At 40.4% G+C, this 22460-nt stretch overlaps 1 protein-coding gene and 4 non-coding genes across 5 annotated transcripts; 4 read left to right on the top strand and 1 right to left on the bottom strand.

Moving 5' to 3' along the window:
* Positions 1-448: 448 nt before the first annotated feature.
* On the bottom strand, positions 449-17760 carry LOC120800480 (E3 ubiquitin-protein ligase RBBP6-like). Its single transcript, XM_040146612.1, has 18 exons — positions 16584-17760; positions 15203-15302; positions 14931-14970; positions 12228-12269; positions 12008-12096; positions 11762-11858; positions 11470-11612; positions 11098-11270; positions 10729-10832; positions 10260-10606; positions 10077-10140; positions 9887-9947; positions 9563-9650; positions 7774-9391; positions 6039-6661; positions 5836-5906; positions 5621-5708; positions 449-3907 (listed from the first exon to the last, which is right to left on the bottom strand). The coding sequence occupies exons 1-18, from the start codon at positions 16747-16749 to the stop codon at positions 2926-2928; spliced, it is 4896 nt and encodes a 1631-aa protein (XP_040002546.1). The 5' UTR covers positions 16750-17760; the 3' UTR covers positions 449-2925.
* A 625-nt stretch (positions 17761-18385) lies between these two features.
* On the top strand, positions 18386-18467 carry trnal-aag. The gene has a single exon. It is a non-coding gene; the product is annotated as a tRNA-Leu (tRNA).
* Positions 18468-19085: 618 nt separating this feature from the next.
* Positions 19086-19167, top strand: trnal-aag. Its single transcript has one exon. It is a non-coding gene; the product is annotated as a tRNA-Leu (tRNA).
* Positions 19168-19592: 425 nt separating this feature from the next.
* trnal-aag lies at positions 19593-19674 on the top strand. The gene has a single exon. It is a non-coding gene; the product is annotated as a tRNA-Leu (tRNA).
* A 714-nt stretch (positions 19675-20388) lies between these two features.
* Positions 20389-20470, top strand: trnal-aag. Its single transcript has one exon. It is a non-coding gene; the product is annotated as a tRNA-Leu (tRNA).
* The last annotated feature ends 1990 nt before the right edge of the window (positions 20471-22460 follow it).

Below are 22460 nucleotides of genomic sequence, written 5' to 3'. Positions count from 1 at the left end.
TTGTCAGTCTGTTTCCCTCCCATGTTAAAAGTTGTCAGACTTACAGCGCCACACAGTGTTCAGTCTGTCTCACTGCACTCGTTTCCTTCTGGGACGTTTTACTTTAATTATTCATGTTTTTAAAGATATGAGCTGTCAAAGGCCCTGATATTCACCATTGTGTCTGAAGGAACTGCTTTCAAGGACATACTCCATCCTTTCTGAAAAATGCAGTTATTTCCAAATATATCTGATGCTCCATGTGCTGCAGTACATCTTTGTGCTTTTATCACATTTATGTGTGGTGCGTGTTTACATCTTATGCGTGGGGCTTCTTATAACAAATATCAGTAGCACTTAATTAAAAATTTAAGACGGTTTAGTGATTATGTCCATGTTGCTGTAATTGCATGGAAAATCATTATTCATATCAAAGCCAGTTAATAAAAAAATAATACATAGAAAGCAGTTTTGTTTTTTGATGTAGTTTTTATTTTTTGTATCAGATTCATAGGGACAATAGTATATGAACTATAATGAACAAAAATCTTTCATCTTAGAATAAAGATGTAATTATTTAAAAAAAAAAAAATTAAATTAGTATCCTGCTGGAAAGGAAAAAAGCTGCAAGTGACTCCACTTTCTTAAAGACAACTTTCTACCTATCCATCCTTTTTATCAAACTATCTGTTTTTTTTTATATCAACCATAAACTTTTTAATTAACCCAGTTGTAGATAATAAAATTTATATAACAGCGATGCACCTGTGATCACACAGTTAGGTGGTGGATGCTCAAAGGAACAAAATGAGCCCCAAAAAAAAACACAGGAAAAAACACAGGAAATTAATGTATGATCTACACATAAATGACATCAAAATCAAGTTACATGACTACCAGTATTTTAATTTTAAGAATACAAAAAACATTGCATTGCACACAAGAAACATGAACACAGAGGATCTAGCAAATTGTCTTGATACTCAGGTTTGAGGTGCTTACACGTTCAGGTAAAATCAATGATGGAGCTCGTTGCACTGAAGTGTGAAAGTTCCCTAGTAATACTATTGTAGAACCTTAGTTACTGTACAAATTAATTAATGGTTTCACTGATTTGCTCATTTATGTTGTGTAATGAAGCTGTTTGATACACTGTGGTAAATGATATATTTTTATAAGAGCAATGCCGCTGTGTCATGATGGACTGTTTCAGTTAGGTTTTATTATTATTAGTCCAGTAGGTAATATATCACTATCAGAACACTATAACCATTATTATGTGCAACATTTAAGTTGCTTATATCCATTGTTGTTTTAAGGGGGCAGTTATGAGTGTAAAGGTAAGATGTTTACCAGTAGCTGAGACTGATGTGAACCCTAAGAGCGTTAAGTTGGGCATGTACGGTCTTGCATGTTGGTGTTGATGAAATATTATCTCAGAAGACTGCGGCCCACTTATTAACCATGGCCGAAAGTGACTGGAGTACGCTACACATGAGGATTTCAGGGTTACACTGTGTTTACATTTTAACAGGAATGAGGTTTTTTCAATATCACTGTGTGTCTTTTATCACTAGTACCTTCTGGTCTCCAATACCATATGAAAAGTTCTAATTACAAACACCTAAAATACTTAACTGTACCACTTAAACACCCAATTTTTCCACTTAGTAAATTCAGCACAACACAGTGCATATAACCTTCATTTGCGTGGCGAGTTCTAACGTTGATAAAATACAACTCTGACGTTTTCATGAGGTCAAAACATTTTAATTAAAAAAAAAAAAAAAAAAAAAACAACAACAAAAAAAAACCGAACAACTTATTTGTAAGAACACCAGTCCCCGAATTTGTCTGTCACATTTCACTTTCACACCGTTGCACACACATTCACTCGCTCACACAACGCGATAGACAGCTACTGCACCTCTTGAACAAAAACATGCAGACTTATTTGCCATTATTAACAAACACATCCTAGATTTATACAATCCAGTATAGCATGAATGCATTAAGGTCTGCTTTAACTTAAAAGAAAACACTGGTGATTTTTGAAGTTTTAGCCCATTAATCACAAATACTAACTGCTAACCATTTCCAGAGTTACATAATCTTCCAGGTAGCTACTGGATTTTGTTTATGTTAGGTTTGGTAGGAAAATCGCTTAGTTAGGTAAGCTATATGAGAATCTTTCATTGCCTTAACTTAAAAAAAAAATTATGGAATGAACTGAACCAATGGCTGCCTAAAAATAAGATTATCAACATAGAAAATGGTTAAGAGTAACGAAAAGTATATGATTTGTAGTTAATGTGCTCAAACATGCATAACTGCTAGTGCAGTCCTTCAAAAAGAGTTTACAACGGCATAGCAATGAAGGTTGTCCAGTATTTAAGCCTTGAACAGCACAGGGGGGTGTGAGCTAAACAAACTGAGGAAAAATGTGAAGCAACAGTTCATCTCTATTTACAAATGAATCAGAGGCAGAGAAACAGCAATTCCTTCTCTACAAAGAAGCAGTCACATCCCTGAGTACAGTTTGTTACTCCTATCATTTAGATTCACTGCCTTGTGACCCGTTATCATCATCAAGTCCATTCTGGCTCTAGGTTGATCACAATAGTGCAGCACAGTATCACTCCTGGGTGTTTTAAGTCACCAATGAGGTTCGCATTAAACATTCAAGAAACCTCAGCAGCGCTCATTATGTGGCAGTCTAGACACAACAAGGTACTGTGTAGGTTTGGAGAGCTGCAGAGACATCAAGTGTTAGAGCAACAGCCCTCCATCAGTGTCGAGGACAGTCAAAGACCTATATCATCCATTTCCTTCAAGGGGCACATGGAGCAGCATGCCAGTGTTAGCCGATATTTCTAGATACATCATTACCTCCGTATTAACAATGAGGGTTACAGATTTTGGCCAGCAGGCTTAGCTAAGCCCATGTTAGCATGGAACCTCCTCTTCTGTCTTCTCCATCTTCTCCTCCTCTTCCTCCACATCTTTGTCTTTGTTCTTTTTGTGTTTCTTTTTCTTGTGTTTGTGCTTATGCTCCTTGTGTTCTCCTTTTTCCTGACCACTGTGCTTCTTGTGCTTTTTGTGTTTCTTGTGTTTCTTGTGTTTCTTCTTCTTCTTGTCCGCTGTGGTGGTTGCCGATTCGCTGTTGTTGCTCAGGCTGGGGCTGTGGGAGGGTTGGCTGAGGGACAGACTGGGGCTGCCACTCCTTCCTCTCTCTGGCTCCGAGCCTTCGCCTTCACTGTAGTCAGGCACGAAAGCGGCCTCGTCTGTCTCACGACCCAAGTCAGAACACAAACGCTGTCTCCTGGGCTCTGGGCCGCGATTCTCCTCACGTCCTCCTCCACCTCTGCCTTCTGCTAATCTCTCCTCCTTCCCTGTCATTCCTCGCCCCTCCTCTCTTCCGCCGCCTCCCCTCCCATCCTCTCTTGCAGCAGCTCTTCCTTCTTCTCTTACACCTCTCCCCTCCTCCCTCGCAACCTTTGTTTTGGTTGATTTGTCAGCATTTGCCTGTGCCACCCTGCCACCCTTACCTTCTTCTCTTGGTGCTCTCCCTTTCTTCTCCTCCCTCACTACTCCTCTCCTCTCCTCCCTTATGGCATCCCGGCCTTCACTCCTGACAGGTTTAAGTGCATCAGTCTGCCCCTCTCTGCCTCGGCTCCTTTGAGGCAGTGGTGAGGGCTCCTTGGGCACACTAACTCCATTTTCCTGCCCCTCTTCGTCATCCTCTCTCTCCCACTTGGAGCGAGGAGGCGGCTGAATGAGTGGTTCCTCCCTGGACAGGCTGGGCACTGGGCTGACACTCGGGCTGCGACCACGGCTGTTCACAGGGCTACAGGGGGGCAGCTCTGCAGGTTTAGAGGATACACTTTTCTGGTCTTTTTCTGAGTCCCGTTTTGTGTCCTGAGTTGATCTAGTAATGAAGAAAAAACAAACGTGTTTAGGGTAATAGAGGAACACGACTGGGTATGTACTTCTTCACCCAATAACCAATGGGGCTGTGTATAGTTCAAAATATTTTGATACCAGGGCCGATATGATATCTCAGTTTTGGTACTAATACCAAAATTATACCTTTTTTCAATACCTTGCTTTGAGGAATATTAACATTTTGCTACAAAGCTATTTTTTCCTCGGGCTGCAATTAACAATTATTCTCATTATCAATTATTCTGCTGATTATTTTCTTGATTAATCTATTAATCATTTGGTCTATAAAATGTCAGAAAAAAGTGACAAAGTAAAAAGTGACCAATGCCCCGCGTGAGTTGTTTCAATTGTTTCTTTTCTTTTTTTTTCAACTAACTAAAACCAAGATATTCAACTATTACTGTCACATCAGACAAAGGAAAGCAGCAAATCCCCACAATTAAAGAAGGTGGAACTAGAGGATTTTGGCACTTTGGCCCTTTGGCATTAAAAGATTTAATTTCTGTCAATCAATTAATCAACTAATTGTTTCAGCTTCATTTCTTTCATGTAATATAGGAAGCCTAAGGGCCAGGATACACTCAGTCAGAACTAGTTCCACATCGGGTGACAAGGTAGCCGTCACAGAAGGGGTAAGTAAGGGGTCAAGTGGCAATTTACATTCAAGTCTGTCCAGACTCATAACACATGTAGTGAAGACTTTGAAAGAATGTAATAAAAATGTATTGTAAAAATGTATATTTAACTTTATTTTGTCATTATTAGCATTTGAATTTATGTGTTATGTGAGGTCATAATGACCTTGACCTTTGATCACCAAATTCTAATCAGTTCATCCTTGAGTCCAAGTTTGTGCCAGATTTAATGAAATTCCCTCAACACGTTCCTGACATATCACGTTCACAAGAACTGGATGGAGGGTTGGACGGATGGGAAATCTGAAAACAAATTGCCTTTGGCCACGACTGTCGCCCGTGCAGAGGAACAAAAAGAGAGCTGAGAGAGAGATTTTAATACCCTGGTTCTTTTCTCACCTTCGCACAGCGGAAACTGGGTGTGAATGTTGGATTGTTAGTTTCGGAAAGTTACAGAAGTGATCAGACACGGGCCTCACTAGTCTGATGTCAGAAAGTTGTTTGAGGATGGTATTTCCAAAGCTGTTCAACCAGCTATTCAGCCAGTATACTGGCCTCTTAAACTTTCCTCAAATTGTAAAGAAACTGTTCAAGATTTTGGAAAATGCACTTATATACTACATGAGAATATAGATTCCATTTACCAAAAAACTAAATGTTGAGCTATTCGGTTAAATATAGTCTTGACACTAACAGCCGCACACTAACTGTGCCTAAATAGTCTAAAACTGGGGACATTACGAACCATTGTTAATTCTGGCAAAATAGTTCATGTCAGGTTTTCGTACTCAACAGTTTTCAATACTTGTGGGACGCATTTTGGTTGGTACCAAAAGAAATGATGAGTTTTGATACCTATCCCTACTAACTATAAACCATTGACAAGTTTCAAATTATCTGTATTTCCAAGTCTGTTTTCTGTCCCACTGTTAAAGTTAAACAGCTTACAGAAAATAAACTTTGACCCAAAACTAGTGTATTTCCAAGCAAACTACTCATATGAACTTTGATTCTATTATTATCCTGAAGGAAATTTGGTTTGAGAGGCACAACAGACTCACCTACTGGAGCTCACAGTTTGGCTTGTCAGAGCCTTTCGGCTGATCCTGGGTTTGCTCTTCACAACAGACCCCTCAGAATCTTTCACTGCTGGAAGATAAGGAAGGAGTAGTGATGGGAACACAGATTTAATCAATGCATAATTAGATGGCACGAGACAAAATCAAAGTTATCATCTCCTCACACACCCATGCACTCATGAAGTGATTCCAATTACCTTCTCTCTGAGCAGAAGCTGGTTTCTCTCCTGAGGGGACACTCCTCTCTGTTCTGTCCTTGGACACACTCCTAGGAAATGAGATAATATAATTACACGTATTACAACTATGTTTACAGATAAAACCACTAAAATCATGCTTTTTTTCTGTCACAGATGTGGATAGTGGTTTGACAAGCAGGAGAGAAATTCATTTAACAGACCTATCAGATTTAGCAGCTCTTTCTGACCCTTCGCCCCTCTCCTTAGAGGACATGCTTGGTTTCTCCTGATGGTCTGCCGGTCTCCTGGTGGTGGCTGATTTCTCAGCGATGGTCATTTTATCCAGACAGACCGACCTCCCTCCTCCACTTCCACCACTGGAGTTCCTTCGTTCTGTCCTCATTGACCGCTCTCCTTCGGTGTCTCTCTCCACTGTAACTGCTGCTCTGTGTGAGCCTGACCCGGAGACTCTGTCCCTCTCTCTGTCAGAACCCAGACCTCTGTCTCTGTCTCTTTCTGATCCAGAAGCTCTGTCTCGCTCTCTATCCAGTCCCAAACTTCTGTCCTGCTCTCTGTCTGAGCCCTGCAGTCTCTCTCCAGCACTCCCTGGTCTCTCTCTGGAGACTGCCCTCTCAGCAGATGTAGACCGCTCCTTTCTTCCAGATCCTTCTGTTGTACTGCTAGGTCGGTCATCTTCAGAGATGTTAGCAGCAGCTGGTCGGTCCGAAGTGGACGTTGTCTTCTCAGGACCTGATGGTGCTCTGTCTGAGACTGCTGTCTCAGTGCTGCCTTTTCTCCCTAGATCTCTGTTTAACTTGATCCTCGTCTGGGTCAGTGGCTTCACCTGGAATTGGACAAAAACATATAAAAAAAACGTTGAGGGGGTTTTGCTTTGTTAGAAGCCAGGGTTTCTGCAGAGTTCACCAAATTAAATTTAAGACTTAAAGACCCTTTTTAAACACCACAGTGTGCAATTTAATACTCGTTTCACCTGTAATACTGACCAAAGTATAAAAGATATCAATGAAAACCAGTAGGGATGATATGACCTACAATTATTTCCCCACGTGCATGAATTTAATGACATCTGTCACATTTTTGTCGATTTCTCCCATACTGTTCATAACAATAATTCAATATAGAATCATTGCATCATTATACACGACCTGGACCCAAATAAGTGGCATAAAGGGATGAATTAATGGATGGATTTATTTACCAATTAAAAATAACTTATTTATTGATATGAATTTAATGTAACATCAAAGGTGTGGTACAATTGTACTGGAGATTTTCCAGGCCGTTAATACCATCGAAAGCCTTAAAAAATTAATTAATTAATTTAAAAAAAAAAAAAAAAAAACTCAATTCCAAGAGTTTTCCAGAACTGCAGACCCCATGAGAAACACCCCGTACTTGATAAGTATGATAATAAGTTCTGTAATAACTTGGTAAGTAATGGTTATGATTAATATGTCAATAAGCAGAAAAAACACACTATAATGTGGTTCTAAGCAAATATAAGTCTTTATCAATGTATTTAACAACAACTATATGTGGTTCTGTGGGCACCCATAAGTGGAAGATGGTGCATAAACAGATAATGAATGACAACATAATAAAACAGTTGTAATAGAAAAAAAATGGGATAAATTTATGGGATAAATTTTAACTGCTGACAAATAATGTACATTAATAAAGAATTAAAATGTCAATGTAAATTGGGGGACTTAAAGTGTTATCGAAATCAATCATTAGTGGCAGTTCTAGTGACGATGTTAAATTTCTTTATAAATTCAAGAAAACATCCCACTGACAGAGATTTGCATAGTGATTGGGCTAAACTGTAAAACTATAAAAATGCCATCCTGAACCAATGCAAAAAAAAAGAGTACACATAAGAGATGTGTCTGTATGGAATGACCTCCCAGAGGACTTCTCGAGCAACAGACCCACCTGCAGGTCCATTAGAGGTCTGATGGACCCCCGATCTGCGTCTCCCCGGCCCATCTCACGGCTCCCTGTTAGGGGAAGAAGACCAGGTCTCTCTGAAGAGGGTGGGAGTCTGTGAAGCGGGGGCTGGTGAGACATGTGTGAGTGGGAGATGATATCACCACCACCCCCTAACCCATCTATCCTCCTCAGCTTTCCAGGAGGAGGTCCGAGTAAAGACCGGCCCTCCTCTCCCATCCTCCTTCGACTGTCCACTGGGGAGGGGGGTCGGTGGAGGAGTGGGAGTCTGTGTTGATGTGGTATGGAAAGGAGACCTCCACTCGGTGGAAGATCTCTTCTCCCTCGAATGTCGTGGCCAGGTCGAGGGCCATCATGAAGAGAGGGATGAGGTAGAGGCAGGTTCTGGGAGGACAGAGGAGGGGTCTTAAGCAAGGGAGGCCTCACTGCAGAGCTTTTGCTCTTTTCTCTTTTAGGGTTAGTTGAGTTGAAAGCATCTTCTGGCTTGGCTTTAATGGTCTTTAACGGTTTAGCAACAGAGGAGGAAGAGGATGAAGAGTCTCTCTTTTTGAACACCACTCCTTCTCCAGTCTTTTTCTTCACTTTTTCGCTCTTTACCTTCAAACCCTCTGTCTTCACTTTAGCTTTTACCTTCTGACCCTTCTCTTTCTTAGTCTTATCACACTGAGTCTTTGATGTGGCCTTTGTTGAGGGTTTAACAGGTGTGGCAGTGCTTTTAGAAGCTGGAGCTTTAGTGGTTGCAGCACCAGATGGAGGCTTTGAGGAGATGGGTGGCGTTTTAGTGAGTGAAGGTATTTCATCCATTGGTTCGTCTCTGACAGGAGTAGCATCACCTCTGTCCACTGACTGATGTGATGGTTCTGGTTCCTCCCCAGTCTTTTTCTTTTTTAATTTCTTTGTCTTTTGGACTTTAGCACTGGACTTGGTCCCTGATGAGGAAGAGGATGGAGGAGGTAGAGCACCTCTCTCTTCTCTCCCTCTTCTTCCTCTCCCCTGGGGGGAGTAATCTCTGGATAATGGGGACATTCTGTCCCTCTCCCTGTCTCTGCTGCCACGACCTCTGTGATGCAGTGAGGGATGTTGGTTGTCGTAGTCTTTGTAGTACTTGTTGTACCAGTCTGCGTACTCCTTTTCCCACTGTCGATACCTTTCTCTCTCCCAGCGCTCATGGCCTCCAGGACTTTGTCCCTTCAGTTCATACGGTGGTAGCTCCCGAGGAGGTGGCTTCCGTCCCCCAGGGCTACGGCTCCGGTAGCCACCAGGGGAGCGAGACCGTGACCTAGACCTGTAGGGTCCTGCTCCTTCTGCTCCCTCCCAGCCTCCACCCCGATACGAGGGAGGAGACCTTGGTGAGCCAGAGCGCCGATAGCCATAAGACCTTGAGCGGGAGCGGGACCTTGTCCGTGAGCGCCCATAGCTGCGTCCATTGCGTCTGGAATAAGGGGAGCGGGGATATGACCGGCCATGGGAGCGTGAACGGGAGCGGGATCGACTGGGAGAATAAGAGTAAGACCTGGATCTTGATCTCGATCTGGATCTGGATCTGGATCTAGAGCGAGTGTAAGGAGAACGGCTGAATGGAGAGCGACTGTATGACCGGGACCTAGAGAGGGAAATGGTTGAGAAGAACAGAAGGAAACAAAGGGAGAAAGAAAGCAGATTATGCATAAAAAAAAAAAAAAAAAAAAAAAAAATGGACAAAAAAGGTGAACCCACTTACACACTTGTAATGTAAGAACTAAAACCAATTTTGATATGTGGGACAAAGACTTACCTGGAATACTCTCTTCGGCTCTTTCTTTGGATTTCTGTACTATAAGCTCTTTTTGTTAAGTTCCAATTCATCCAGTTTGGATGTAACTCTGTGGATACAAAAACAAAAACATTGAAACATTCAAAACTACTCCAGTGCTCAGAATTTTTATCTGACTGAATTCATATTCCCAGCTCTGAGTGATGTTTAGTCATATTAAGCAATAGCTGTGTTGCTTGAAGACCCAAAGACAAAAAAAGAAGAAACAACAACAATAGCTAGCCTCTTTTGTCTGACTGAATTCAAATTCTAGCCCTCCAAGATGATGATGGGAGGCACCTTTACCTGATGGGCTTGGGGCTTTTGGGAGGAAGGGGGATAAATCGTGTCCAGGGGCATAAATAGGCTGGTCACAGGGGTCAATAGAAATAGGAGGAAGAAATAGATCTGTAAAGGGTGTAAAGAGGGGTAGGGAAAACAATAATAATACATATCAAACAAATACACCATTATCAGGTGATCAAGGTGGACTCACCTGTGATCCACTTTCTGAGGTACCTGATGAGCCTGGTGTCACAGTAGGTTCTGGATCTGTCTCACTACAACATAAACAAGAAGAGACACATTATGACTAGTCAAAATGGCTCTTCACTACGAACGTAATGTCTTGAGTGTGTGGTTTCATGCAGGTGTACATACTATCTAAGACTAAACTTACCCTGGTGGGGGTGGTTCACCCTGGCTGCTGGAGTGTATGGGAGAATGGTGGTCAACAACAGGTGCAGGGGCTGGTGAAGCATCTTGACCTTCGACAGCAGTGACATGAGGAGGAGTAGGAGCAGCAGTAGTAGCAGAAGTAGGTGCAGGGGGCTGGACCTGTGCTTGAGGGGCGCTGGTGGTTACACTTGTAGAAGGAGGGTGCGTGACATTAGCCAGCAGTGGGTCCTGCTGTCTTGAGTGCAGAGGCCTGGCCAACAGAGGGCGTGGTGGCGGCAGGGATGCATGTTGGACCTGCTTGCGTGCATGTTTGGTGTATCCTGTTTCATTCTTAAAGTTGTTCACAGCCTACATGAAGAAAAACAGATGATACATCATTTAGAAAGACATATAGTAGTTTTGCTTTGAGTTCAAGTAAAATTAACCAAAAATATACAACGCATCAAAATGCATGCATTTGAAGGGGTCACCTGTCGAAGAAATTTGTTGGCGATGAGATTATCAGGTGAGACATCTGACTGTTTGCATGTGAAGCAGATGTGTTCCTCTGAGTCCAACAAGGCAGTCCGGATACCTGAAAACAAACAGTCCTTAATTAGTTGAAAGCTAACATTCATTTGACCAACAAATACACAAAAACTAAAACTCATTTCTGACTAAAAGAACTTCCCCTCAACCTGCCTTGTCTACATATATTTTAAGTACATAATTTTCTATTTGTACAAGAGTAACTTTTGACAATCACAGACTCATCAAAAATGAGTGAACAAATGTAGCATGTCCTGGATTCTTTGCATAGAGATTTTTGGTACTAAAACACATTACCACTAAGAACTCACAGTCATCGCAGTAACTGTTTCCACAGCAGGGTATAACTACGGCGTCTGTCATCAGGTCATTGCAGATTGGACACAAGAGCTCGTCAGGGATTGGGTCTGAATCGTCCTCAGATGATGACTGGTCGTGTGGAACAAAGGGAGGTCGCTCCTTCTTTCCTTGTGCATACGCTTCCCTGTATTAACATATTTTTTTTTAAATTTGAGGGCTTAGCAAAAAGAAAGCAACAACGATAAACTTGTGTGTTTGTGAATACTTATCAAGGAGGACAGACACAAAATGGGTTATGACAAAGACAAATATGACACTGCTTAATGTACCATACAAATATACTAAATAGTGTGTATTTGCGGGTATCCCTAATTGACACGTACGCATCTATTGCAGGTATTGCATATTCTCCGGTGCTGGTCAACATGGCTCCTTTGGTGCCCGGCTCTGCTTTCACCATGAAGCTCTGAGGAATACCCTTACTAATCCTTACTGGCTTGGGTCCCTCCACACTCTTATCCTGGACCTAAAACGTGAAAAAGAAAACAAAATGATCATCATTGAATGATCATCATCATTCAAAAACCTAAAATCCCTTCTTTCTTAGAAATTATACTACAATGTAGTAAAAAACTAACTTTTGATGATAAAAATTATATTGCACATGATAATTACCATCAGCATGGGGCATTGTCGAATGTAGTGACCAGCCTTTCCACAACGAAAGCAGGTATAGTGAGCAGGTGGCGGTCCAACTGCCTTCTTGGAGTAACTATAGAGACAAGCAGAGTCCATTTTTTAAAAACTATCTGCAGATAGTGAATTCTGTTGTCTAGAACTGATTAATGATATTAAAAAGTGAAACAAAAAATCTGACTTTAATCAAGCACAAGAGCAAGGTGTTGATGTGTGTGTACTAACTGTATCGGGTCATATTCATGGTTGGACTGAGACATCATGGCTTTAATCTTGTCCTCCTCTGATGCATTTGCGTCAACCAGGTTAGCAGTCTAAAACACGTGATGAAGAGAGGAACAAAGAGAAAAGTAGGACATCAACTTCACATGAAAAGAAAAGGACATAAATATTCAACTTAGGAAATATCTTCTTGAGGTACAGCCAGCATGTACAGAAACACTACCTTGGCAAGTTGGGCGAGTGACAAAGAAGGAGAAGAATCAGTCTGCAGAAGAATCAGAGTACAGATATTAAAGGTGTTAACATAATTTCTAATTGATATACAGTGGAAGATAAGAGCCCAGATAGTTCCCCACCACATCTGTGTCCAGTCCCTTACAGTCTCCAGTCTTCGCAACAAAGTTAAAGCCTTTGTCGAGTACTCAAAGTGTATGAAATAATGCAAGTATATGAGAGAGAGCATTTAAATCTAGACATGATTTACTAAACTTGTGCACAATGTTCATCCCTCTACTGACGGTGTTGTGTCATAATCTAGAAAAATTTAATGCTGTGAAAGCTTCATCAAGGGCTATATATTTTAAGAGCTGTTTACATGGAAGAAATCTAAAGTTTTGAAGAGTATATTAAGAAAATATCCAAACATGGGAAAGTTATCTACAAAAAAAGTGGATTTTTAAACAAAATCAACAAGAGTTTTATGTCAATTAAGTAACCCTTCTTTTTAAAACTTGTACTTGTGCTGAAGAGAAGGTCTATTCCAATGCCAGCCGATATAAAAGTACTACAGCTTATATACAAAATGCAATTTTCGTGCATTTAGTTCTATTTATCGGATTGTCACTACGTGGAAGTCCTAAAGAACTTTAACAACACTAAACTGCAAAAAAATTAAGTTGCATTAACATTTAACTAGAGTAGCAAACTTTAACTGAAACTACTCTTCCATATATACAAGTCTATACCTGCTTACACTCTGAGCCTTTATCCTCTAAGTATAGTGGTGTCCAAGATCAAACATCAAACATTTCTCGCTATTAAGGCTTTGTCAGCAATTCAAAATGTACACTACTGGCACATCCTTCTATAGAGATCCTAAAGCCTCCCCTGCTACTTAGGGAGAGGGTGATCAAAGGGATACTTGACATTTAATTTTAGCATGCAGTTTCCCTCCGCCAGGCCACAGTAATTTAAGATTGTTGCACTGGCTTGTCAGAGCTTGTCATGACTGTTAAGAACTCTTATCAAAACCAGTTTAAGACTGCTTTCTCTAATGAGCTAGCAAAGAGTGGTGCCAAGTTGTTCAAATAAAAAAAATGCAAACACTTTAAAGTGTCAAACATGTAGGGCTGATAAGGCACAAATGCAAAGATGTTTCTTGAAATAAAAATTTACTAACTAGAGCTGTCAAGTATTCCTTCAAATTGTTCCTTAAAAACAGCCATTACACCACTACAGAGCGAAGGGTGAAAAAAAGGGATGTCTATGTAATGCAGGTAGGGAGTCAATGAACCACTAGAAATAAGTCTCACGCATGGTCAAAAAGTCATACTTTACAACAGCAATCAAAATGGCTGCTCATCCTAATTCTTGTGAAAAAAATCTTAAAGTAAACAAACAAGCAGGCGGGGTGGGTTGTCCATCACGATATGCAGGGCTCGGAGGAAAGACTGGGTATTGCAGAATACTGTGGAGGGAACACACAGGGATCTGGTGCAAGCGGTTCTGACACTGAACCACTGAACAACTTTATTGACAGGTTCTGCAGCTTACAGCTTACAGGACACACTACACCAGTATACTTCTCACTGCAGCAACCATGGAAGGCCTCTAAAGATTAACAAGATGTTTACTTTACTGATAATGTGTCATTGTACTTTGTGATCATGTCACAACATTGTATGTCAGTGGCCAAGTCACAGCATCTCACTTATTAAAACTAGCTTCTTACTGATGCCCCAAACCACAGTTGAAACAATACACTTTGAACTAGTACCTGCTTCTTTTTAAAACAGACACTTAAGAATCTGAATTAATTCAAAGTATTTAACTCAGTAGGGTGAAATCTGTGAGCCTTTAAGGTTTAAGGGTTATGTGCAGTCCATACTCAAAGCACAATAGAACATCTTCATGGTGAAATTGTACAGGACAAAACAATTGACATTGGTAAATGTAACTGAACACAGATTTGAGTATATTAAAGTTAAGCAGGGTAAGCTTTCAAAATAAAAATCACTGGCGAGTCTCTTCCACGCACACAACTTTAGTCTTGTAACTGTAATCAAAGTTAATTACAATCAATTCCAGCCACACTTTACTTCACTGGGTTCTTATACCACATAATAAATAAAAAATTTTCACACAAAATAAAATGACAATGAATTATCAATACAAAAATACCATGTTTTCCTTTTACAAACCCCTTTAAAATACATTTGCCTGGCCTGAAGCAGGCTACAAAACCATTTCATTATGAAATACAGTCATTAACAGTTTAAATGATTTCTCAGTCAATTATAAAGTGGCAACAGTTAAACAGTTGGTCAGTTCAGAGCATTCAAAAACAATGGTGGCTAGTCTGTTGTTTCTCTTATCAACCTCATCTCATTCAGCCACAATTTTTAAGTTTAATCTGCTAATTTCAAAACAGAAACAGAAAACCAGGGGTTTTATTTTAGAGAGAAACAACAAACTACTTTAACTGTGGTGACTCCAGGAATCCCTCCCCAAAAAGACATCATATAACATATAGGGGTTGAGCTCTCAACACGAATGTAGTCAACACACGGTGAACAGAAGATACACAGAGCTCGTTCATTGTTGACAGAATGTTTTCGAGAAAGGTGACTAAAGCCAGAAAGAGGGGGAGAGAGTGAGAGGTGAGAGGAGGAGGAGATAGTGTTGTTTTTGGGTTTGTTTTACATACGGGTCTAGAAGATCCCACCACAGCTGTGTCAGAACGATCTCTGCAGAAACAAACACAGGACAGAAAGAAACCATCAGTTACTAACATAACACCATTGCCAACTTATGACCAACTTCAGGATCAAGTTTTCAACTATAACTGTTTATATAAATATTTGCAATCTATACTTCAAAGAAAATGATAGGAATTCTATTGTAAACCTATTCATAAAACTGTTAATTATTAGTGTTTGTACTGCTCAATCATGATTCAAGTGATAACTTTATACATACACAATGAACGTCCTGCCAGCAGGTTTTACTCCACCGATTGGAGTACGGCGGACAATCACGGATGAGTGTTTCGGGATGTGGGCTTCATCATCTGTGTATTCTACAAAACATGAGACACAGATCATTAGAAAACAAACACATAGCATGATGACGCCTCAACAATATTGCCAAAATTCATTCAGTAGAATACATGCCATTTATGGGCTTTGGGTGAAGATGACTAAACAGATGCATAAAGTAAATCAGATGTGTAAAGACACTGACTAAACACAAACTGCCATAGCAACAATTTCCATCTTTTTTTTCGTTAAGTAAGAGCAAAACAAGGGGTTTTGGGTGAGCTTATGAACTGTATCATCTCACAATTTCAATACAATACGTGTTTTTTAAATATATGTTTCTTTTATATCACCTGTGAAATTATGCAGCTAATACTCGTGATATTAGACTCTGTGGTAATGGAAGGTCATTACCATATTTTCTTGGCATTGTAAAGTATTTACACATTTCAAAAGAAACATGGCTCAGGAGATGGTTAGTATAGTTATTTTAGACAACAAGTGGCGCAGAACCCGCAAAAAATCGACAGACAGGAAATTAATCTGGAGCCATTTTGAAAATTGATTAATTGTTTAAAGTCATTTTAAAGAAGCCTCTCATGTGTTTGTATTGTTTTTATAGTCTTCTATTATTAGCAAACATATTTTGGGGGGTATATTTTGGACTATTGAACAAACAACTCAAGCACTCTGAAGACACCAATTTAGGCTCTGGGAAATTGCAATAAGCATTTTCCCCTATTTTCTAACTTTAAGAATTATATAAACTCGAGCTGTAAATAATGATTATTTTCAATATCAATTAACCAACTGATTATTTTTTCAATTAATCGATTATTTATTAAAATGTCAAGAAAGAGTTGTAAAATGCCCATAAATGCCCAAAAAGCATTTTTTTTGGTAAATACCCAAAAATACTTAGTTTACAATGATGTATAACAGAGAAAAGCAGGGAAATTTTCATTTGAGAGGGTAGCAGAGGCTAGAGAATAATTTGCAGCGTTTCACTATTTTTGCTTAAAAATAGTCAAATGATAATTCTAAAAATAGTTGGTCATTTTTCTGTCAATCCACTAATCGCTCCATCCCTTCTAAAAAGCCACATAATAAATGGAGAAGACAATTGAACGATTAATAGTACAAATAGTCCTTAATTGCAGTCTCGTAGTGGTGTAATATATATTCTATTACCTTTCCCAGACATTTTCCCACCAAATCTAACGTAAAGAAAGACGAAAATGTCTATCAATTACTGCTACTCCCAAAAATAACGGATGACACGTTTGTCACGCATTTTGTAATGTGTCAGCTGGTTAACATACCTTCTCGAGTCTGCGCATTGGTGATCTGCAGGTCGCAGTCTGTGGCCTTGAGGCGCTCCCGGGCCATAATCTGCCTTTTAAGCTCGCTGAGAGTAATATGCAGCCCATCGAAAGTTACTGTGTTGTAGTCCAGTTTGGCAGAAAACTTATAGTGAACACACGACATTTTTACAGGTCTAAGCACTTAACTCAATCAAGCACAAGGTAAAAACAAAAAACACAGGCCTGGTATAACAAAATAAACAGCGTCAACACTGAACACAGGAGGCTAAATTTGGTGACTTTAATAGATAAACCTTCTTTATATTGGCTGAAACACTGGACAAAGAAAGGACTAAAATGGGGAAGGGTTCAGCTCGCAGATAGCGACAGAGTCCTTGTTAATGCCAAAGAAAAAGAATCGAGGTGTGAGGCCAGAGCGCCATTGGGCGGCGCCGTGTGCCTCGTAAGTTCTTTAAAGTCCGATAAAACACAACAGAATGCCACAAAATCCAGGAGAGTCCATGAAGCACAGTGTAATTCTTTTCTTACATGGATGTAAATAAGGCCAAGTCCGTCATGAATTGTCCTTGGTGGAAAACCCGGGTCGTCGCGCTGCAAGCCGCTAGTGTAGCTAGCAGCGGGCTTGGGGTTCCCCCGACATCAGTCCTTGTGTTAATGTTTTGCTTTTTTTTGGAATAGTTTCTTAATTTTGAAGTCAAAACAAACCCTACCGAGCCACCACAAGAAGTCCACAAAACTGCAAGAAAGCTTCCGCACCGAATCCAGAACTTTTACCGCCTTTATACCTCAAAGGAGTTTTTTTTAAATCGTTATCTAACGTATAAATGTCAGGTTGACGAGTTAGCTAATGTCAAGGCTAGCATGCTACACCTCGAGATTAGCTAACGCTCCCTCTACGTTAACAAGCGCTAACGGCAACTGCTCAACACTGCTATGCTAACAATGCTAGCAACGTTAGCTGTCGAATAATTTCACAAAATCCACCGGTTACGCAGTCAAACACAAAGGTTCCTCTTCGGTCCACGGTCATTTTCCGCCATTAAAAGTGTAAAGTTGTATCCGGATGATTCTTCAAGTTAAATCCATAAAATCCTCTTTGGTGACCCAAACTACTCGTCTCCTCGCTGTTTCATCAAAATGGCGCAGGACGGAACCGGATGTGTCCAGGGTTCTTCAAAAGAGTAATCATGAAGACAAGAGGTTTCTCTTCGCTCTATTTAAAAATGGAAGCCCACTTCCGTCAGAACAAGAGTGAAGACATTTTTTTAGATAATACGCCAAAATTCTGTGTTGCTGAGTTTAAAAATATGACATTTAAACGTGCACTTATCATTTATATTAACACGGAACCTAATAAGGCTTTTCCCTTTTTTGGCTGAATTTGGCTTCCTTAATACCAGGTGCTGACCGAGCACACGCCAAGTGTACACTGCTATTTCGCAAATATTTATTAATTTATTTAATCAACGATCAAATCAATCAACTGATGCAACTACAGCTGCGTATTGCATAAATTTAAGTCTCGTTGTGATAGCACATCCTATGTTAACCTTGGTGTTAGCAGGGCGAGTCTTTAAAAGTACCAGTGAACTGTCTTGGTCTCCTGCTGTTCTTTGGTTGTTCCATGACGTTGTTAAAGAGACCTGTTGTAACCTTTAGGCGTTGTTATCGGTGGGGAAACGCGAATAAAACGAACAATGTAATATTTTGGCCTAATTTTTCTAGTTTTTCTGTTCGCCTTTCATGAATGTAATTCCCATACCTATAACTTAACAAGTCTGTTCCTCAATATGTAGATAGGTAGCGTGGCCGAGCGGTCTAAGGCGCTGGATTAAGGCTCCAGTCTCTTCGGGGGCGTGGGTTCGAATCCCACCGCTGCCAGGATTTTGTCGTTAATCTTTATTTATTAATACCGAGAAGGCAGTACGTGGACTTCAAATCACACGAATATGTCGACGACAAAATGCCCTCAAAAAGTGTGATTCAGCCAAAGACGGATGTCAATGGAGAGATGCTGAATGCAAAGCCATGTATCAGTACAGAAAATCACAGCTACTAAATCAATATTACAAGATGATATGTTAAAAAAAAACTCACGTTTAAACTGCACTAATCAAAGATTTCATATCAACACAGATCAAATGAGTATGTGCGATGTAAGAGGTGTCTATAGAGACAAAACCCGCAAAGAATTTTATCTCTCTGTAGTTCACCTCAGTTCTTCAGTGCTTTATGGTCTTTCAGCTCATTGTTTTGGTTTTACTGCCTGAGCAACTATATTGCCCAAAGTCAGCTGTTTGCTCACAAATATCTATTATTATTTTATTGATTATTGATTATTGATTTATTTATTTATTATATTTTATTTTCTCTTCACTTTTTCATTGTTTTTTTTTCTTCTATTCTTGAAGAAATTAGCCTCCATAATAATAACAGATGCAGATTTAACACTCCATATAGAGTAACTGGAAGGGTTTCCCTTGTATGAAAAATTCCGAAGGTAGTGTGGCCGAGCGGTCTAAGGCGCTGGATTAAGGCTCCAGTCTCTTTGGGGGCGTGGGTTCGAATCCCACCACTGCCAGGCTTTGTCATCCAACAGACCGTTAGAAACTGTACCGACACGTGGACTTGAAATCAAATGAAAACTATATAGGATTTCTCTGATCTGATGGTCTTGTCACATGGTATCATATTACATGATAAAACATTCTTGTATACAAAAGTAAAAGATACTCAATCAAAAAAATTACTTGTAGCTGCACTACTCAATGGGTCAAACGAGTATGTGCAGTTTAAGAGGTGTCTAAAGGGAAAGAACCCACAAACAATTATCTCTCCTGGCTGCTCTTCGCTTCAGTTCTTCCGAGTGTTTAAGCATCTCCCAACTCATTGTTTTGTTTTTACAACCTGACCAGATTTAATAACAGATGCTGATTTAATAACAGATGCTGATTTAACACTCCATATAGACCAAGTGGAATGGTTTGCTTCAAATGATGTAGCATAGGTAGCGTGGCCGAGCGGTCTAAGGCGCTGGATTAAGGCTCCAGTCTCTTCGGGGGCGTGGGTTCGAATCCCACCGCTGCCATCATTTTGTCATCAATAGCTTCGACATACCATTAGAAACAGTACCAATAAGGAAAGTACATGAAGTTGAAATCATATGTATAATAAAAGGAACACTTCCCATTCAGTAAGTGGGAAGAAATGTTGTAGACAACAGACATTTTGGAAAGGAAATACATGTGGATTTCAAAGGGTTTGCCTGATACTGTGTAGTGGCTTGCACAGTAAATGGGCCAACTTTAGTATATGTGATGGTGTTGTCAGGTACTATCTCATATCATGTGTACAGAAAATCACAATTAAGTCATTAAGGCGCTGGATTAAGGCTCCATTCTCCTCGGGGGCTTGGGTTCAACACCATCCGACACACCATTAGAAACAGCACCAACAAATAAATTACATGGACTTAAAATCAAATGTATAATAAACACTTCCACATAGACTCTTTCGGAATAGGAAGTAAATGTGGATTTCAAAGGGCGTGCTTTATACTGCAAGTGGCTTGGACAGTGAATGGGTCAAACGAGTATGTGCAGTTTAAGAGGTGTCTAAAGGGAAAGAACCCACAAACAATTATCTCTCCTGGCTGCTCTTCGCTTCAGTTCTTCCGAGTGTTTAAGCATCTCTCAAATCATTGTTTTGTTTTTACAACCTGACCAGATTTAATAATAACAGATGCTGATTTAACACTCCATATAGACCAACTGGAATGGTTTGCCTCAATTGCTGTACCAAAGGTAGCGTGGCCGAGCGGTCCAAGGCGCTGGATTAAGGCTCCAGTCTCTTCGGGGGCGTGGGTTCGAATCCCACCGCTGCCAGGGTTTCGTCATCATCTTCCCATTCAGTAAGTGGGAAGAAATGTTGTAGACAACAGACATTTTGGAAAGGAAATAAATGTGGATTTCAAAAGGTTTGCTTGATACTGTGTAGTGGCTGTAGTGACATAAATGTGGACCCATTTAAAAGGGCAATATGTAAGTATTTCAGTTTAAAACATTCAAAAAATATCTATGATAATCAACAAATTGTGAGGAAATAACACTTTTGTCGTGGCTGAGCGCTGGATTAAGGCTCCAGTCTCTTCGGGGGCGTGGGTTCGAATCCCACCGCTGCCAGGGTTTCGTCATCATCTTCCCATTCAGTAAGTGGGAAGAAATGTTGTAGACAACAGACATTTTGGAAAGGAAATAAATGTGGATTTCAAAGGGTTTGCTTGATGCTGTAGTGACATAAATGTGGACCCATTTAAAAGGGCAATATGTAAGTATTTCAGTTTAAAACATTCAAAAAATATCTATGATAATCAACAAATTGTGAGGAAATAACACTTTTGTCGTGGCTGAGCGCTGGATTAAGGCTCCAGTCTCTTCGGGGGCGTGGGTTGAAATCATATGTATAATAAAAGGAACATCTTCCCATTCAGTAAGTGGGAAGAAATGTTGTAGACAACAGACATTTTGGAAAGGAAATAAATGTGGATTTCAAAGGGTTTGCTTGATACTGTGTAGTGGCTGTAGTGACATAAATGTGGACCCATTTAAAAGGGCAATATGTAAGTATTTCAGTTTAAAACATTCAAAAAATATCTATGATAATCAACAAATTGTGAGGAAATAACACTTTTGTCGTTATAAAAAAAGATGTTGAGCGATTTTTTTGCAGCGATATCTACTGAAGTTAGCATGCTAACCAGCTAGCCTCGGCCCGCCCAGTCCTATCTCATAATACCGCTTTGTACCTCAAGGGGATGATAGTGAGGCATTGTAGCGTCGAGTTTGCCCTCAGTCCAACATGAGAGGATGAAGAAGTAGTAACTGGAAGTAGGTTATAAACCTGTGTTGCAGTCATCCTCTCTCTGCAACATTCCTCCATTCTTTGCTCAAGCTCAGCTATTGATGCTGCTGTTTTAGCTGCTCTCCCTCTCCCTTGCGTTCTTCAGCCTCTCATGATTCGTCCTCTCCTCCTGCCGCCACTACATCTCTCGCTGAGTGGGCAGTCTGGGTGTGAAATTGTCTATATCAGTCTAATAACCGAAGAAAACAGCCTACCAGTTGCATAATGTGTGTAAGATAAACCTATGTGGAAAACATTATTCCCTAATCCATCCTGGCTTAGCTACATGTCAATAACTGCCCTATGCTTCGGTTCGATTTATTTAAGCTAAGGTTAGCACACTCTCATACGCACCCCAAATGACAGGCACACAGAGAGGGCTGGTAAAACCTGGCCCGACAATGTGGTGGCCCACCGGGATTTTCCCCGGTATGCCCAATAGCCAGTCTGACTATGGCACAGGGGAAAGGGAAGGGGAAGGAGAGGGAGGAGGAGGGACCAAAGAGTGCATTTCCTTGTTTTTTACGATTTGGGTGTATACCCCAAATTTTTGGTAATATGCAGCCCTCATTTGTCTGGAGTATGAATTCAAGAGTTGGCCAGTTCTTACACAATTCTCCTTTAAAAGGTGTGCTTGAGACTGAGCTGGTTTGTAAAGCTGATGAAGCAATTTTAGTAGTATACACTTACCAAGCACTTCATTGGGAACACCTGTACACCTGTTTAATCGTGCAATTATCCATCAGCCGGTCACATGGCAGCGATGCAATGCTTAAAATCATGCAGACACAGGTCAGGAGCTTCATTTAATGTTCAAATCAAACTTCAGAATGGGGGAAATTTGTGATTTATGAGACTTTGACCATGGCGTGTTTGTTGATGCCAGACGGGCCGGTTCTGAATCTGTTGATCTCCTGGAAGTTTCAGAATGGGGCCAAAAACAAAACACAGCGAGCGGCAGTCCTACGGACGGAA

Source organism: Xiphias gladius, chromosome 15 (genome assembly GCF_016859285.1).
Source record: "Xiphias gladius isolate SHS-SW01 ecotype Sanya breed wild chromosome 15, ASM1685928v1, whole genome shotgun sequence".
Classification (NCBI taxonomy): Eukaryota; Metazoa; Chordata; class Actinopteri; order Istiophoriformes; family Xiphiidae; genus Xiphias; species Xiphias gladius.
The sequence above is the reverse complement of the archived record's forward strand: the minus strand, read 5'-3'. Positions and strand labels throughout refer to the sequence as shown.

Excerpts from the sequence above, each read along its gene's own strand:
- LOC120800480 (XM_040146612.1), bottom strand. The coding sequence starts at position 16,749 with ATGTCGTGTGTTCACTATAAGTTTTCTGCCAAACTGGACTACAACACA. Across the intron at positions 11,271-11,469 it reads GCAATACCTGCAATAGATGC|GGAAGCGTATGCACAAGGAA; the intron begins GTACGTGTCAAT and ends ATGTTAATACAG. Across the intron at positions 10,833-11,097 it reads AAACAGTTACTGCGATGACT|GTATCCGGACTGCCTTGTTG; the intron begins GTGAGTTCTTAG and ends GTTTGTTTTCAG.